This window comes from Anarhichas minor, unplaced genomic scaffold, assembly GCF_050575085.1.
Source record: "Anarhichas minor isolate MPS153535 unplaced genomic scaffold, ASM5057508v1 ptg000043l, whole genome shotgun sequence".
In the NCBI taxonomy this organism is placed as follows: Eukaryota; Metazoa; Chordata; class Actinopteri; order Perciformes; family Anarhichadidae; genus Anarhichas; species Anarhichas minor.
In genome coordinates, this window is record NW_027466489.1 from 5430009 (window position 1) to 5449006 (window position 18998).

Genomic DNA, 18998 nt, shown 5'->3' on the forward strand with positions numbered 1-18998 from the left:
CCCCAATCGATCGGCTACCTGGCTACATGTAGGATCTATAGTCAAATGTTTAGTTTAAATCGGAGCGATAATGATACGTAATCCTTGTAACTGCCTCGAAAGCCATCATTGTGACAATCAGCGGCTCCATTGTAACCGATTTGAGCTTCCTCCATGAAATATTAAAATGGAAACAGCTTCACGAGAGCGCTGCCGCATACTACCCTGCTGTAGTCAGCCACGCCGAGCACATGGGTTTTTGCGCACGCCACTAGCATGCGCATTGGTTGCAGTGCGGCATGCCCATGATTGCTGTGCCATCGCTGTCTTCTGATGACTGCAGTGTCCTCGTGGTAGCACTACAGAACCATCAGCAGCACTAAGTTACTCACGTGACCACCATGCTATGTTATGGTGATCTTGAACGACCTCTAATGTGTAAAATCAACCCCATACAAGTCTGAACTTAACAATGTGTGTCACCCTTATGTATGCTACAGTGTAAGCTGGCTTGAGAGAAATGTCATCTCCGGGCATGGGCACCCCCAGTGACCCCCTTTTGGCCAGTCCAGGAGGGAGGTTACCCACAGCTCAGGAAGGTCTCTGGAGGAGCTCACTCTCCAAAACCGCCAGCTTCCCAACGTCCACCACCCGGCACCTCAGTCACCGAGCCAACAACTTCCAAAGACAGCCAAAGCGCCGGAAGCTGATTAGACCTTCACCACCTCCGCCGCCCAACACACCCTGTCCCCTGGACCAGCTGGACCTCAGTGAGCTTCCCCCAAGGCGTACCTTCCAAGAGCTGCTCTTCAATGGCTGCGTCCTGTTTGGTATTGAATTCAGCTATGCCATGGAAACGGCTTATGTGACTCCTGTGCTGCTACAGATGGGCTTGCCTGATCAATTCTACAGCCTGGTGTGGTTTATTAGCCCCATTCTGGGTAAGTGAACAGCAAGGCAGGGATATATGATACATTCTCTTGTGATTTTGAGTATAGCAATAAGTTTTGTACAGTACTTATTAAGACTCTAACTTCGTCCTCTGTCTTTGGTATGAAGGATTCCTCGTTCAGCCTCTCCTCGGAGCATGGAGTGATCGTTGTACGTCCCGGTTCGGACGAAGAAGACCTTTTATTTTTGCCTTGGCTATAGGTAAGAAAAGTATTGTGCCCAGTCAGTACAATACTAAATGTCAGTATGTATGTAAGTATACTTGTGAAAAGTTGGGGGACTTAGAGACAGATTAATGGTCAAAACTGATGCAACAGAGGCTAAGATATCCTGACTTTTTGTCCATATTATGACATGGCAGGATTCTATGCTTCTCGTAATGCAACTCAAATACACATCTTTTGTTAGATCTTTCCTGCCTGGTTATTGCAAATGTCTCCCAAACTTCACAGCCCAGTTATAAACAGGTTTACTGTTAAGATTTGCATTTTATAAGCCTCGTTGATGTGACATTAATATTTGGCAAAGCTCCTCCAGAGCCACAGAAGACATTATACAACAGCTTTGCACTGCTCTCCATGCCTAGTAAATTGACTGTAAACTCAGAGGAGGGTAGGTTAACTCTCACCCGCAGAGTTTTCAGTTGAACCTTACTTTCCTCCTTCTTAGGGGCTCTGTTTGGTCTAACCCTGGTTCTGAACGGGCGGGACATTGGAGGTGCGCTGGCTGACACTGCATCCAATCACAAGTGGGGAATTATCCTGACGGTGTGTGGTGTGGTCCTGATGGACTTCAGTGCAGATTCAGCCGACAACCCGAGCCACGCCTACATGATGGATGTGTGCAGTCCAGAGGACCAGGACCGGGGGCTGAACATCCATGCACTACTGGCAGGTAAGAAAACACTTTAAACAGTACAAACTCAGGTTTGCTTTACCATTACACAGTGGAAGCTATAACTTATATTCATTATAATTTGGAGAAAAGAGTCCAAAAATGAAGCTTTAAGACATTACCAATGTATTTTTTGTTGTTTCTTAATCTTGCTCTGCAGGACTAGGAGGGGGATTTGGCTACATCGTGGGTGGCATCAACTGGGACCAGACACAATTTGGAAGGTCGATGGGAGGTCAACTGCGGGTCATATACCTGTTTACGAGTATCACTTTGGTGTTCGCCACAGCCATGACTCTGTTGAGTATCCCCGAGCGGCCGCTACCAAAGAACAAAAACTCCAGCAAAGCTCATCTAAAAAGCCCCAGCCTCGCCCTTCCTCCCTCTCCTCCTGTTCCCCCAGCTTTGGGACTGGATGAGGAAGACGAGGAAGGTCTTTACAGCTACAATTTTTCAACGTCTCACCCATATAACTCTGACCATCTTGCCCATTCTTGCAGTGCCAATGCAAGGCTCTGTGCTGGCCTCACTAGCCCCATATCGCCAATGAGCCCCTTGACTCCGAAATATGGCAGCTTTATTAGTAGGGACAGCTCGCTCACTGGCATCAATGACTTTGCCTCTTCATTAGGAACCTCCTATATAGACAGTGTGCTCATAAACTGCTACACAGGTCAGCAGACACCACAAGCCTCTGCCAATTCCACCACTGTGCCCCTGCCTCCTGGGGACTCTCCTCCCCCTGACGAATCCACGCAGGGAGCAGGGAGCCATCCTGCAGGACAGACCCAGGCCAACGTGGTGTCTCATCCAGCTGGGGAAGCTCAGGATGCAGAAGCGCCCCAGCCTGAGGGAGAAGGACAATCTCAGGTCACAGCTGGGGCTCAGCCTGATGCAGGATCACATAGAGGCTCTTCTGCTGGTATCCTGAAGCGACCCCAGAGTCTTGCACTAATGGTGGACCCCATTTCAACCCAGATTGGTGGGCTGGAGAACGGACGCAGGAGAACAGTGACCTTCAGCCAGCAGGTCCGGACACATATTTTGGAAACGATAGAAGCTGTCTTGTCAGTAGAAGCCACCACAGCATTTCTAAACACTGTGTCTTTCTTTTTCTGATGAAGGTTGCAAACATTCTGCTGAATGGGGTGCGCTATGAGAGTGACCTGAGCGAGAATGTCGAGACTGGAGAGTCGCAATTGTCAATAAGGCTGCTGTGTGTAGCCATCTACAGGATGCCTCCCTCTCTGCGGAGTTTATGCACTAATCATTTCCTGGGTATGAATTATCACCATTTATGATTTGTTGCACATAAAACCCTGCAACACTGTAAAAACGGCCTGGCTTGTATTTAATATGAACTAATTGTCTCTCTCTAGGCTGGCTGTCCTTTGAAGGCATGCTGCTCTTCTACACTGACTTCATGGGGGAGGTTGTGTTCAAAGGAGACCCCAAAGCACCCCACGACTCTGAGGCTTACCAACGGTACAACGCTGGTGTTAGCATGGGCTGCTGGGGCATGTGCATCTATGCATTCAGTGCTGCTTTCTATTCAGGTAAACTACACTCGCAATCACCACATGTATGGGTTGTTAGTGCAGCACCATTATTTTGTCTTCCTTTCCTTGGCAATCTTTATATGTGTGCCTTCTGTTTCTCTCTTGGGATTCTTCTTCAATTTTCAGCCATATTGGAGAAACTGGAGGAGCGTTTCTCTCTTCGCACTCTATATTTTTTTGCCTACCTGGCGTTCGGTTTGGGCACGGGCCTGGCCACACTATCCACCAACCTCTACGTGGTACTTTCTCTCTGTGTCACCTATGGGGTGCTCTTCTCCTCTCTATGCACGCTGCCTTACTCTCTGCTCTGTGAATACTACCAGAGCCCTCAGGTCAGTATCTAGATATGGAGCTTTATGATATTTTACTTACTTCAAGGAATAGTTCAACGTTTTGGTTTAGAGTTAGATGAGAAGATCTATCCCACTCACACGTTTGTACAGTAAACATGAAGCCAGAGCTAGCAGCTTAGCTTAGCACAAAGACTTTGTTTCCCTGTTTGCGGTCTTAATGCAAATGTAAATTAGCCAAATTCTGGCTGGAGCTGTATATATAGAGCACAGGCATGAGTGGTATCAATCTTCTCATCTAAATCTCAGCAAGAACGCGCATAATCGTACGTCTCAAAAATGTTTAACTACTCCTTCAACGCTGTAGTGATTTGTGGTGCACTACAGAGGATGACCATATACGTAAACTGTTTGCATATGTCCCTCAGTTTTGTGGCTCATCGGAGGAAGGGACCAAACGAGGGATGGGGGTGGACATCTCCCTGCTCAGCTGCCAGTATTTCCTGGCACAGATCCTGGTCTCTGTGGCGATGGGACCTCTGACCTCACTGGTGGGTGGGGCCCAGGGAGTGATGTACTTTTCAAGCCTGATGTCATTCGTGGGCTGCGTGTACTCCTCTCTCTTCGTGGTGTACCATCTCCCCCCCCCTGAGGGTGAGCCCCCCGATAGCGAGACCCAGCCACTATTGGTGCACATTTAGAAAAGTCTCTTAGTTTACTTTACCTCACACGCGCAGTGTCGACGGGGCACGCGCTCTCACGCTGTCGCTTAGTGTCTTGAGTGTGTATACCCTTCACAGCAGTCATAGGACAAACACACTGCACCTCCTGCAGCACATTGTACAGCACAATTCCATATATCGTTTCACACCAATCGGCACTGCTCTTCTCAGAGCTAGACAGACAGACAGACAGACATTGGCCACTGCTCTAGTATGTGTATACATGACCAGTGTGTTCATACAGTGTGTGTGCCCATGCATTTTTTCCTAACTTTTGCAAACGAATGTGTGACCTTTTTGAATGCAGTGTGGGATAAATGGATGAGAGAGAGAGAGAGAGAGAGAGCGAGAGAGTCAGGATAGATAAGCCTAAACTGTTCTTCTGTCTGATTCTTTGCTGTAAGATCTTGCGTCATCTTTTCTTGCTTGTTTGTGTTCAGTATAGAAATGTCGATCACGACGCGCAAGCTAACCACAGCTTCCCCCCTCTATTTCTTCCTTTTATCAGTTGCCTAACATCTGCATGAGCTGCAATGTAATCTCTCAAAAACTTTTTATTTTATTGTTTTGTTTGGTCATACGGCCAAGGGAATGTCTACCTGCCTGTTTCTCTGAGTTAGAATATTAGCATCACACCTTAAGCAGGTTTTGTCTGAATAAATGAATGTGCTGCCAGTGTCCACGCGCACTCACCGTTAATGCACCTTCATTAATTCAAGAGCTCTTTAATTTAGCAAACACATACTTAATATTTAAGCTGAACAACACGTAATCACTGTAACAGTCTTGAAGGGCTCCACATTGTTCTCATTTTAACAGCAGATAAAAACAACACTTCCCACAAAAAGCAATCATTATGAGACTTACCAGTGTGCTATCCCTAAATTTCACACTTTGGTGCTGGTTGACTCCTAATCAAGTCCCAAGTATGAGTACAATTGCCAATTACGTACTAAAACAGCATAGAGCCATGACTAATAGGATGACACGCATACACGCGCTCCTACACAAACCTTCAAAAACACAGAGAAATGTGTGCTGGTGGCAAATTCTGTCTGGGCCCTCACTAAGCCATGGTACAGCCGTGAGCTGTCACCCTACTCCAGGCCATGCCATTGTAATAATGACAGTGATTCTTGTCATTGTCAGGAAGAGGAGAAGTTGAAACTGGGGTGTGAATCAGCATTCAGTGGGAAACCGAACGAAACAGAAGAACAGCAAACAGGGAGAAGACTCATGTGAACAATGGGTAACCCTGAAGGTGGACAACACTGAAGGAAAAGACTGTGGGAGTTCATAGAGCCAGCAGCAAGTGCTTATTGTCATCATTAGGGCGCATGCTTGAGGTAGTAGGCTTCTGCTCCACCCCCGCTCGGCCCATCAACTCACTATAGCGATTATCTTACTTTTGTAAGCCAGCTTCCTCCTTTTTTCCATCCTAAAGAAGCCATCTTCATCAGCACAACGGTAGTTTTTTTTTGGTTTTTGTACATCTGTTGTGCCAGAGCAAACAGTATGCTTCGTCAGCCTCAACACAGGCACCATGTCTGACTTCAGGGCTTTAACAAAAGGTTAAGTATATAACCTGTTTCAAGCCCACCATTGTGATAAGTTTCATTGACCGGCACTCACACTGAACACACCAACATTATGGTGCCAGTCTTAATTGCTGCCTCAGCAGAATGTCAATAATTGCCTACTATTTAAGCCTCCTGGACTGAATGGATGCACGCAATGCTAACGTTTCTGAGGGAACAGTAACTGTATGGATCATGCTGTTGCAGCTTGCTTGAGAAGAAAATAAGTTGTGTTATATGGTACCACCTATTGCTCAATATTTGCAGTTTTACTGTAAAAGCTACTTTTATTCAGGGTTCAGTTCAAACTAAAATGATCATTTTGCCATTTTGGACTCCTGTGTCAGTTATTGTTTTTCACTGATAATCATTATAGCCCATACCAGTTGTCCTTCCAGCTGACTTCAGAAATAATGATCTGCAATCTTTAAGCACACCACACGGGGGAGCCAGGAGACAAGACTGCAAATCCATTCTGTGCACCCATTTCCATTACCAAGTGAATTAGATTATTCCTGTTCCTTCCTGCAGCTAAGCCAGCCATTTTCCATGATAAGAAAAATTGGGTCAAGTGACATCATCTACTTATAAAACCATGGTTTTAAGAAGCACTAATGATCAAGCAACATACACATAAAAAAAAGATATACTTAAGTAAAAAGACAATTTATTTGTTAATCAGAATATACAAAGCAGTGGCTGAAGTAACCGAATGTCATTCTGGTTCTGAGAAAGGCAGTCTTGGACACAAAACTGGGCTACCCAGCCACAACATAAAACTCATTTAAATTGTAAGAAAAACAAAAGTATAAATGGTACAAACTTGCGTGGAATGCATACAGAACAAATGACCAAAGTGTTAAGATTTAAGAGGGGTTAACTAACATTGCAAAATTCTGCCTCCATAAAACAAGGTCAAGCAATCTTATCAGGGAGGCGCAAGACGGAGCCCCTTTATTCATTTGCACCATCTGTTATGTTAACAGGGCCGCCAAGCCAAGGATTAACAAGCAGCTCCACACAAAAAAATGATGCCTCAACTAATAATGCTAACAACTGTCCATTAGCCCCTGCTTAAAACTTATCTTTGGTCCTTAAGTGAATCTGAGAGGTCAACATGAGCCATGGAGGAGTTGAGCAGCTACCTGTACGTATGAATCATCTGGTCAGCACTGACATAATGGAGATTGTGCTTCTAACATCCTGAAAGAACACCTCAAGAAATGATCTCATGGTGTGGCCCAATTTGTACAAGTAAAAACAAAACAAAGCTCATTTTAAAGACCAATAAATAACATTTCATAAAAAAAGAAAGAAAAGAGGATTCAGGGCCACTATGTTTAAGGACTCCAGTGCAATGTGATAACATGGGAGCAAACAAAAAGAATATTTCTCAAAAGGTACAGAAAGCACAAGCTCTACAACACGGTGTTGACCAGGCTGGTGGGACAGTGCTGCAAACAAGTAGCAGGGCAGAGACCTAAGCCTTCACTTCTGCCTCTTTCGAATCTCCATTTTCCTCCGTCTTCTGCTTTTTTGTCTCCACCTTCTCCTATTTATAAAAAAAAAAGGGGAAATATTTCAGGCATTAGCAAAGACTGAAGTTCACCAGATTAGTGAACACACTTGATTATAATTGTATATTTCAGCCTGGTGACAACCCACCTCCTCCTCTTCAGCTGCACGCTTCACAGGCTGTGCGTCAGTCTCCTCAGCAGGGGGCGCCTCCTCTGCCTCTCCTGTAAACACAGTTTGTCACTTCAGAAAGTACATCCCTCACTTTGAGTGTAATCAAGACAAGCTTCATGGAATTTCGACCTCAAGGCCACACACAGTAACGGCATTTATGACTCAAAATCGGAGGACACAAAATGAGACATGTAGAGACTTGCTTTAAGTATTTTCCTGAAAACAGTAACACTGCTTCCTGTGAACATACCATCTCCATTCTTGTGTTTCTCCTCTGTCTTTTTTTCGGTCTTCTTTTCTGTCTTCTTTTCCACTTTGTCACTGTGATCATCACCATTCTGAATGAAGAGAGGGAAGATGTCAGTCCAATAAAACAGCAAAATTCAGGATTAGGCTTTTATTACACGAGCAATGTTGCACAGAAGAAAAAAAAAAATCAAAACATGGAATCCCATGCATATTTGAAATAATCCTCCCAGGGTCTTACAAGTACAGACCCCTGTGGAGACACTTAAAAAAAGGCATATGTGTGGAGCTCTTACTCCCCAGAGGATTAGCTACAAAGCTAAACTAGAGACACCAATGGAAACGTCTAAAGGCTCGCTAGCTAACATCTGTGCCATTTCACAACCCAAACAAAGCACTGTGTGGAGAGCAGCTGAACAGGAAGGGGAGGCGGGTGCAGCGACACCTGCATCATGAGGGCTGCTAAGACAAAAGGCCATGAGGCCGGTCCTCGTCTCCTACTCACTGTGCCATTGGCAGGTGCGTCCCCGTTGTCGGTCTTCTTCTTCTTCTCCTCCTCCTCCTCCTTCACTTCTACGTCTTTCTTCTCCTTCACCTCTACGTCTTTCTTCTCCTTCAGCTCCTACAAAATAAAAGCATGGCTCTCGATCAATGTGACGGTTCAGCGAAAGAGTTTATTCTGAAGTGCCCACGTCTGGTTTTTAATGAGAAAGCGTGTTTACCATATCTGGGATAAAGTCTAATTCAAGCAAAACCCATGTTAGAAGGTAATTAGTGGCGATGTTGAACGTTTTCGTCCCAACCCGTAATGCAACGTTAACGTAACGGTTGCTTCCCGCCCACAGCAGCAGCTCTACCGCTTTGTCTGCTCAACAAGACGCGTTTAGCTCACCACACCACACACGTTTGAGTTTACAGACTCAATATTTAGCGGAACACGCTGAAGATGACGAACACGTCCCTTCTGCGGTGAATGGTTTGTCGACAAGTTACAATTCAAGATAAGACTCATTTAGGTAATTCACATTTTTTTTTGCCCAATTATAAACTTAAAATGAAACAACATTAAAAGGGTAAACGTGTAGCTGCTGCAATCGCCCACGAGCTAGCCAAACCAATTGTGAACACAAATAATACAACTTCAAAAAGTTCAGAAAATCTTTTAACACGACAGTTCAACCGAAGAAAAAAAAACGGAATGAAACGAACCTTGGCTGTAACCTCTGCCGTTGCGGGTTTGTCAACAGCTGTGTCGGCCATGGCTAATTTTCTAAATTAATTTAGATAAGTATATTCCTGTTAAGAATTTTTTTTTTTTTTGTTTTTGTTTCTTGGCTCTTTGCCTTCGTGTGGATAGTCCAAAAGCGCTGAGAGAGAAATGATGTCTGCCTGTCTCCGCTTTTCTCTCGAGCTCGTTGAAAATCCACTCTTGTTGGATACAGCGGGTCGATCCCGCACACAATTGGACAATGTCTGCCACTTGAGTATTTGATTGGAGGGTTGCCCTGTCAATCTTGACAAGGTATCCCGCCCACTGCCATCTCGTCGTTGATTGGTCAATTGTATTAAAGCTCCGAACCAAGGTATCAGACTTCGTTTTCCTACTATACATCAGTTTGCGTTTGATTTTTGTACTTAAAATGTCAACAATGGCCCGTTGTTGAAGTAGTGATGAACCGCGAAAGCCTACTCACAGCTGAATATCGAATCAAGTAGATGGAGTGAAAAAGTTTTTAAACATATGCCCATGAACGGCATTCACAGGTTTTAGCGCCCTTTCTCTGCAGAGATGGGGTATCAAATTACAAGCAGAGAGGAATAATGTGACGATTTGAAAACACTGCGGCCACTCCTCCTTTCTATATTTAACACATGTAACAAAATGTGTTCCTGCTTAAATGTGCTTACACTTTCACTGGTTTAAATGGAGGACCAGTAACACTGCAATTTGCACATTGAACAAGCGTAATTAAACAATTCATTATTCTATTACAAAATTCCCTAAAGACAACATAGCTGCACAGCTTGAGAGCTATACATCCACTTTACAAATTCAAATGTATTCGAATACTAAAATGGGCAGTGAATGATAATTTGATATCCATATACATGAACTGATCATCTCATATAGTTTTGTCCTTCTGTGGTATTTGCATATCATTGGAGAACAATAAGTTAGTGAAACTAGTTGTCTGTTTAAGGCAATATTTGAAACAAAGAAAAGGAAAAACATCATGTGCTGAGAAGAGGCTATAAGCAATAAATGTGTTGCCTTGTGATTTGTGAGTACCAGGGACAGTAATGGGGTGATGTGTGGTATAGTAAGTGTGTGTAGCTATAGTACTGTGTGAAAACATTTACAGCATGCATTGAATCACAGTTATTGTCATAATACCATTAAAGGTGATTTTTTTTCTTCCCCCCGGGAAAGAACAAAGTGACCTTGCTATAAGCACTTATATACACATGCAGAGAATGAAAAAGGACAGCATGCACCTCATGAATACATGATGTATCTTGGGGTATTTCTTAGGAAGAGATTTGCCAGACCTCATAGATGAGATACTATTGTCTTTTATTCATAGCCAGTTTCAAGTGTAACTGATAATTTAAAGGTTATATTTCTTCAGATATGTTTCCCTTTCCCTCTCAATTAATAAACATGTTTATTAAAAGAGTGGTTTGTTTGATATCCCAAACAGTCTGTTCTGCGTCTCCTCCAGAAGTTCTTTGACATGAACTTTCTTTGCCGTCACTGCACTCGCTCATCCAACTGTTAAACCAAAGGAAGTGGCAACACACACAACTTTGTGGGTTGTAATTTAAGCCTCCACATGGTCAGTTCCTCAATTAAAATAAATCATTATTTTTTTTTATCACGGGTAAAATCTATCATTTTTTTGCCATACTCTGACCTACAATGACATTTCTCAAGTATCAACATGATCATGAACAACCCTATTTGCCACGCCTGTTATTGTTTTCAACCCACACACATCATACAACTTTTACCTGCACCCATCAGCAGATAGTTGTCAGAGCAAGAGTCATTTACACTTGCATGACTCTAGTTTATAAAACATTTGTGTGTTCCAGATGATATGGATTTTAAATATTTCTAAACAGCCGTACTACTGTTTGTGTCCTTAACTTGCCCCAACAAACCCATTGAGGATATCTTGACACAAGTATGTTTTCAGTCTCTAATTTTAGGGCTTAATCCTTAACCGCCTCACTTATTCTCTATGCCAGTATTCATACTGGTTTTGAAGAAGCCTCCAGGCCCAATTTAGTCATTCACCTCACATTCAGCTGAAATATTATCATAAAGACTGTAATCACAGAGATCAAAGGGTTGTGTGTCAGTGTGCCAGCTGGTTACTTTGAGATTTATTTTATGCCTCATATACGTAAGGATGTTTTTTGAATTATTCTATTGTTCAAACATAAGTATACTAAGTGCATATGAAAATATTGCTAATTTGAATACTAAAACTTCTGATATACATCATGTGAAAGATTTATATACACACAAACTACTCATCACGAACTACACACAAGAGATAATAACACTGACAAAGCATTGGTTGTATATTGTTTGGCAATTTAAGACATTATGTCACTGCACTTAAAGGCAAGGACTCATCTGGGCATTGCATAAAGTGTAATACCCTTTTATTTGGGAAATAAAGACCATGTGGAGACTACAGAGCATTAAAGCACATCCACAATGTAATGGTCTTCAGTAGATCCACGGGAGGAACAGAGGAGCAGACTCAAAGCAGCAGAAGGCATTACTCACTCTGTTTCTGTAGCTGGAAAATGGGAGCAATCAGAGGGGGAGTGTTTGTGAGATCATTTCCTGTCTTTTTTTTCCTTATTTGCCTACCTCAACATGTTTCCATGTGCCACCAATCTTTAACAAAAAAAAAGAAAATCCATCTATGGGCAGCCTATTTCACTCTGCAGGTAATTAAGCGAACCAAACCGTTGCAGGAAGTAGGGCAGTCAAGGAAAAACCGAAAAAGAGATTAAATTTATGTGGGGATTTCTTCAAACCTCTCATTTGCCAACAACTGGAGTGTTCACCACACTTTCCACAAGTAGGAACAGGAAAACCTTTTTGACGCTATTCAAAATTATGGAAACACAGAAAGCAATACTGTATAAAATCAAAGCCTCTTTGTGTTTACGATGAAATACTTTTGACAGTAAATGTTTTGCATCAGTTCTCAGCCTGGGGACACATTTATTTTAATGTTAAACTGGATATATGTGCAGCACCTTAATTTCACTTAATTTCTTCAGGACAAAGGACTGACCTGACTTGTGGAATGTCAGTGCTGCAGGGGTAAGTGAGGCCCATCAAAGAGCATAGGGGTCGGGATTAGGCGGGGGAAGGGTCCCTATAATTGGATGCATTGGCGGGGGGCAAACTGAGCTCTTTTGTTTTGAACAGCAGTGTCCTGCATGGTCTGTCTGGCTTTCTCTGGCGTTCAGGTCCTGCAGAGTACAGGACAACATGAAGTTGACTTCTCAGTGGCACGCGTCAGTCGAATGCACAGTAAGGGAGAAAGTTATTGATCTATAAGTAACACAATTAAGCACAGTCATTGTGGACCACAATTACAACATGTACACTAGTAGTGCTGCCAGACCGCCAGAGGCTCATACCGTATTTTCAAATAAAAGCTGCAGGGATGTTTCTAAAGTGCCTTCATAGTCAAGAGTCACATGTTTAATAACATTTCTGTAAACTAATGCTGTTATGCAAGGTCTATATTGAATAAAACAATGGCATTTTTATTAATATTCTTTTGAGATGTCTTTATAGTTGTGCAAAAAGTAAACCATTATTTTCTTTCCTTTAAATTTTATTTTACATGATACAAGTTCTTGTAGGAACAATAAAAGTGCATCAATATCACTCAATAACAACACAAAGACCCAAGAACTAAGAAAACTAAATAAAACAACAGCAAGACTATAATAATAATAATAAAAAGCAAATGAATGAATACTTTCATGTATAGGGATGGGTATATGAAATTAAAGAAAATGTTTACATTGTAGGGCTCACATTTACACAGTTACATTGGGGATATTACGTCACTGCAACAGCCATATAGGATTCAAATGATAAAATGAAAAGAAAAAAAACAGTATGAAAGTAAGCAATAATAACTGCACAAACAAATGTTTCAATAAAATAGCAAAATTAAAAACAACCGCCAAGTTACAATACAACCAAAAACAATTTACATGGAGCATGAAAAACTAATATGAAAAACGTAGTCGAGAGAAACACAAATAATGTAAACCAAAGCTCCTCAGAGTCAGGGTGCCAAGAGATCTGGAAATCCTAGTTGGGGCTGTTGTGGTTTAAATGTATCTTCAGTGTTGCATGGATTAGTCTGTAGGTGCTTTGAGGATTTGGAAAATGCCAGAGCTAGTGTTTCTGAATATCAAAGTCTATTATTGGTCTCTCTACACTCGGATTTAACACACTGTTTGTCATTATCTCAAGCCAGTTCAAAAGGATGTGCATTATCCCCTTCCCTGTTTGCAGGATATCATGGGGCAGCCACAGTCTGGAGATGTTGCTCTGTCAACATTTGGGTTATGAACTCCGCTGGCTCTGGCTCCATTTTTGATGCACAGCAGCCAACTGCTCCCGGGTGTAAAGTAGTAGGGGGACCACCTCCCAAACTGAGGCTGAAAATTCTCTCCTGAAGAAAAAGGTGTCTTTTCCCATCCAGGGGAGGTGAAAGAAACTACCATATGTATAGGAGTTCAGATTATTCAGGGTCTCATTACAAACAAATGTAGGTAGAACACTAAAATGCATCAGTAGCCATTGTAAGCTACTGGACCATTGGGCTGACAAGAGGGCTAAACCATAATGCACGCTATTTGGCTGTTCATCTTTACTTTGACCCTGACCTAAAAGTAGTGACAAGAATAACAATGAGAATACATGCAGCTGAAATATTGGGGGGGGGGGGGGGGGGGGGGGGGATCCCTCTGAAGGATTGGAAAAAGATCCCAGAACAGACTCAGTACATGCCACAGGGACTACATCTCCCAGCTGGCTTGTGAGCGCTTGGTGGAGGTGTTGAAAGAAACTGCTGGGGAAAAGGTCACCTGGGTGACTACTGACTGTGTTGCCACAGCTACGTTGACACAGAAAAGCTGCTGGAAAATAAATCAATGGATAGATGGATGAAGAGATGTGTAAAGGTGCTATGTACTCAAGTTACAGAAGCCAAGATACTGTATGTATTTTGTAAATTGTATGTTCAAAACATAGGTTGAAATGTCAAAGAATGTATTTAAATTCAACAGATGTTGAAATGTGCAGAGATTTATACTATGTTTGCATTTATTGTTACGACACAGCAATAGCAAATGACGAGCATATTTCAGTCCTACCATCTGATTGCAGTGCAACATATCATCTGTCAGCAAGCACTTTGCCTTCCTAACCAGGAAATAATACATAATTCACAGCATTAAAACCAATACCACACATGCATTCTACATTTCTCTGTAAAACATATACACAAAGAAGAAGAAAAAACAAAATACAATATATATATTTATGTATATATACATAAATATATATTGATATGTCGGTTATCTTAAGTTGAGTTAGTGAATCATTACTAGTGTTACTTCACCGTCTCATCAGAGATCATTTAAGTCTTATCTTATTTTTCTTAAACTTCAAATTACATTGTCTTTCATAGATCTTGCATTTCCTAAACATTTTGGGATGACTTTGGTTTATTCATGTATATCCTGATTATTTTACTCCCAAGTAAACACACCAGAACCTGAAAAAATACTACTGTTGATGTTTGCTGTATACATTTACAACATTCTGTCGTGATTTCTTGCCCAAAAGGTATCAGAAATTGAACATACAATAATTATTTAACAACTTATTACATCCACATAAGCACAATTTCTTCTTCTTCCTTCAACATTGCCTGAGAGTATATTAAGCTGGGTGCATAACTGAACAAACACAGTAACAGGAACAGGAACACAGGTGTCAGTGATCAGATGGATGTGTGAAAAGATGTGTGCATTTTGATTGTTATATGAATAAAATATATAAAGTTAATCAATTAATCAAAGGTTATAATAACGTAGGACACATATAATGTGATGCTATTCTATGTAATCTTCACATCTTCAATTTCTAATGGGAGGATGTCGGCCATATTATCCACCCAGATCATTGTTTCTGTTGCTGCTGTTTACATTCCTTATGATGCAAATTCAAGAAATGCACTAAAGAAATGTACGACTGTTTTTGTTTTGTTTGTCATGTGTTTGTTGTGTTTGAAATGGGCTACAACTGAATTTAGTTTTGCATCCCTGTGTTACATAATCATCATTAATGATCCTTGAATCCTTGAATTTAACATATAATATGTATATACATATATATAAAGTAAAAAAAAAAACGACTTTCAGGTTTCATAAACTTAATTAACAAATATGAAAGAGTAGCTTCAGTTTTCCCTCTGCGCTGCTGAAGTTCAACTGTACTACCTTATTTATTTCACCTCCTACAGCTCCACCCTTGCAACTGCCTTGCCAGAGAAGTGGAAATTTCCAGTAATTCCTTCTGCTTTGCAAGAAATGCTCCTCCTCCTTCTAGTTTCCCGCCTTTCAGTCTACCTGCTCCTTCCTGCTATAAACCCCAACCAAGACCTCACAGCCCTCTGCTGCTGAGCTTTAGTGCCCAGCGGATTTTACTTTGTACAATGGGAAAACCTATTTCTCACATAGACAAAACATAACATCTGTTTATGCTTCTGGCATTATCGTTTGTCTGTAAATGTATGCATATTGGCACCGAAATATGATCCTTGAACTGAAGATGTTAAAGATTAGAGTGTTTAAACTCTATTTTATTTGGATGAGAGGCGGATTAGTAAATGTGCAATTTGCACTGATCTTTCTGTGAGAGATGCCTGAATGTTTCTTTGTTTACTAGTCTGAAACTACATCTTGTTATCCTCAGAATTATAAAGGGTAAGCTATACGAGTAAGTATTACACTAGCTCTTGAATGATGAAGGGTTGGATTGGGATCACAGAACAGATGGTGGATTTGCATTTCTATTTCTCTGGCTGATCTGATATTCTGCTCTCTGGTTTCAGAGATGCTCCGAAGCTTGTCTTCAACTGCCATATCAAGAATTAGGAAATGTGACGAGTGTTTAAGAGATCACAAAGAATGCCCTGGTGTAGTGCAGTTTTGTGAAAACAAGGTGACATCTGTTGTCGCCTTTACAGCCTGAAAGGTCCAGGCTATCTCTGCGCTACATCTGTGGTTTTAGAACTTCCTCTTAATTCAAGACCACAACATAACCGTGTACACATGAGCAGCCCTGATGCTTGCTAGAGAATTATTTTAGATAAACTAAGAATATAGTTACGAGACAGCTGCAGTGGAGAAGTTTGAGTGTGCTGATGGCATGAGGCACACTGACCTTAGACCCATTGTGAAGCACCAACAAAGAGCCATCTGCACAGCAACCAAAGCTGAGATGAGGGACACACTCGCACACAGGGGAATCGAGGAGGGGGAGGGACACAGGGACCTGGGGAGTGTAAAAAAAGACAACAAATCAGTGATTAAGAAATATCTGAACGGGACTTGATCAGCTGGATCATGTCTGAAACATCAAAGCAGTCCATGCTAAATATCTCAGAGGTTTGCACACAAAGAAAACAGGAAGCTGCACAACACGTCAGCCCACAGAGTGTATGGATCGCTCCACTGCTGGTAAAGTGGAAGACAAGAGCTGCTGGCCTAATCACTCAAGAGCACATTTCCTGCCTCCTGCATGATGAGATGAAATCAGCTGAAGCCGTTCAAGGCTAATGTTTAACCCAAACCTGCAGATCTCACACACGGTGGGTATCTCAATCCTTCTGCCAGCAGAAGCACGCAGGCTTTGTCTCCGCAGTGGTCTGAATTGTAATGATATCTTTCAGAGGGTTCATCATTTTGGATGTGAAGAGATTTCATAGTGCAACCAAAATTGTTTTCCTTCTCGAGTGGGGTGCATTTCAAAATGGTGAAAACAAAGACAAAATGGTGGCAGGGACATCTGTAAAAATCAAAAATGTTTCACAGGTAAGACATGAGAGTCAGGATTGCTTAGCAACAGCAGTAAAAGATTCTTGCAGCCTGTATGGAAACATAGAAACTGATCCTGCTGCCACCCAGTGGTGCACTGCTAATACGAGCTAGGGAGGAACCGGCACTGGAAATGATCAAAGGCTCACTTCTCTGAAATATGTGTGCAGCATAACAATATAGCTACAATTACCTGCAAGGTGTAAACCCCATAATTGATGAAGGACTTGATGGGGGGGGGGGGGGGGGGGGAAGGTGATATGCTTGTTCCTTCCTCAACACCGTTTGAAAATATGTTCAGTAATTTGATTGGCTGAAAATTGCACCAGCTCTCATGTTGCTTAGCAACATACATGGAAGGGTGGATTGTGGGTGGGAGGGTGTGAGAGTTGGGTTAGGGGGGGGGGGGGGGGGGGGGGGTGGAGCAGTTCTTCAAGAGGAGGGAACATTGTGGGTGCAGCATGCAGGCAGACTGGCTGGGGAAATACCTGGCAAAATTCCCAAATAAACAAACAAGAGGGAGGAGGACAGAGCGGCAGACAGAGGACAGCGGTATTTTCTGGGTCCAGATAACAGTCTTGTTTGAGATAAAGGGAACAATGCATTTTATAAGTGCTAACACAGTTTGTTCCCAAAGCAGAACAAGACTAGAGATAGGAAGTGGAGAGCATTACACTGAAAACTTTGCCTGCAGTCAGATGGAAGTTGACAAGAACTTTACAATCCATATTAAACTGCTAGTGGCTTGAGACAAATGTCTTCCAGCATTAGTTTTTGGAGAGATTGACAGGGACTGTGAGTAGCACTATGGTTATTACAGGACATGGGACTCTGCAGTTGATCATGTAACAGTTTGACGAGGAACAGATGAATAGGCCGCGGACAAGCGTGTAGTTTCTTGATGAGTGTGGAGAAACGCTACCTGTTCATGCATGTTTTTGTTGGTGTGGTTCGGTGTGTAGGGTTTTCCAAGCACCAGTTAATCATTACTTTTTGATTAGGATAAGTTGAACTTAATACAACAATCAGCCTGCAGCAGATGTAAAAAAAAAGAATGAAAAGGACAAACATTACAAATGATTACAAGGTGCGAAGCAGAAGGTGCACTAAAAAAATGAGGCAACTGTTAAGCTAAGGAAGAGAAAAGATGGAAAATGTGCTTATATGGAGAGGGAAGGGTAAATAAAGCTGCTGCTGCTGGTAGGTACAGCCTGCAGAAGGAGGCGGGCCTTGGAAATGGCTGATGCAGGCGGTCTCTACAGGCAATGAGGACTCTTTTGTCAGGAGTAGGAAATGAGGTTTCTGTTGTGATTAAAAGGAAGGTTTCTATGGCAATGCAGAGAGCCGTGTGCACAGAGCGTTTGTCGGGAGTGGAGGGGGCTAAGTGAGAGTAGAATTTCAAAGAAAGCAGCCTCCTCCATCTCATCTCCCACCATCGCCACCCGTCTGTCTTTCCACAGCGCTCTTTTATCTCTGATAATCTGTTTTCATAGCCACACAGTTGAGACTGCAAGGAGGATTATCCTGAGCAGACCAAGTCATTGGTCAATCGGTCATAAAGGTTTACAGAGTAACAGTTTCACTTCCCAAAAATCGCTGCTGTCAAAACCGGAAAAGTAACCTTTAACAGATAAGCTAAAGGTTGTCACTTGTCAAATCATTCTTTCCTTGAACAGCCCATGATACATAAAAAAAGCTATGATGGCATCAAGGTGACCTTTAAAGCTAAATATAGCAACACCCTTTGTTAATTGTTTCACAGTTAAAAAAATATGTTTCTTAAAATAAGTTCCCCGTGCCAATGTTCTCATTACAGAGGAAGCTGCTCTCTGCAGCAGTGACTGCCATCTTTTCCCAACCAGAGGCTCGCCCCAGGATGTTTGGATAAGATGACATGAAACTCCTGAGGATCAAAGTGAAGTTTTTTTT

At 42.2% G+C, this 18998-nt stretch overlaps 2 protein-coding genes across 2 annotated transcripts; one reads left to right on the forward strand and one right to left on the reverse strand.

Annotated features, from left to right (window-relative positions):
* The first annotated feature begins 499 nt into the window (after positions 1 to 499).
* Positions 500 to 4374, forward strand: slc45a1 (solute carrier family 45 member 1). The gene is made up of 8 exons (XM_076111038.1): positions 500 to 920; positions 1039 to 1131; positions 1600 to 1824; positions 1985 to 2853; positions 2949 to 3102; positions 3204 to 3380; positions 3510 to 3715; positions 4102 to 4374. Exons 1-8 carry the CDS (start codon positions 500 to 502, stop codon positions 4372 to 4374), a joined length of 2418 nt encoding a protein of 805 aa, XP_075967153.1.
* Positions 4375 to 6622: 2248 nt separating this feature from the next.
* On the reverse strand, positions 6623 to 9327 carry LOC142970454 (uncharacterized). The gene is made up of 5 exons (XM_076110679.1): positions 9117 to 9327; positions 8413 to 8529; positions 7912 to 7999; positions 7638 to 7711; positions 6623 to 7524 (listed from the first exon to the last, which is right to left on the reverse strand). Exons 1-5 carry the CDS (start codon positions 9165 to 9167, stop codon positions 7453 to 7455), a joined length of 402 nt encoding a protein of 133 aa, XP_075966794.1. The 5' UTR covers positions 9168 to 9327; the 3' UTR covers positions 6623 to 7452.
* Positions 9328 to 18998: the final 9671 nt, after the last annotated feature.

What these genes read in the sequence shown, in the direction of transcription:
- slc45a1 (XM_076111038.1), top strand. Translation starts at nt 500, where the DNA reads ATGTCATCTCCGGGCATGGGCACCCCCAGTGACCCCCTTTTGGCCAGT. An exon ending in CATCCATGCACTACTGGCAG is followed by an intron (nt 1,825 to 1,984) that starts GTAAGAAAACAC and finishes CTTGCTCTGCAG; the next exon opens with GACTAGGAGGGGGATTTGGC. An exon ending in ATGCACTAATCATTTCCTGG is followed by an intron (nt 3,103 to 3,203) that starts GTATGAATTATC and finishes GTCTCTCTCTAG; the next exon opens with GCTGGCTGTCCTTTGAAGGC.
- LOC142970454 (XM_076110679.1), bottom strand. Translation starts at nt 9,167, where the DNA reads ATGGCCGACACAGCTGTTGACAAACCCGCAACGGCAGAGGTTACAGCC. An exon ending in CGGCAGAGGTTACAGCCAAG is followed by an intron (nt 8,530 to 9,116) that starts GTTCGTTTCATT and finishes TTTATTTTGTAG; the next exon opens with GAGCTGAAGGAGAAGAAAGA. An exon ending in ACGCACCTGCCAATGGCACA is followed by an intron (nt 8,000 to 8,412) that starts GTGAGTAGGAGA and finishes CTCTTCATTCAG; the next exon opens with AATGGTGATGATCACAGTGA.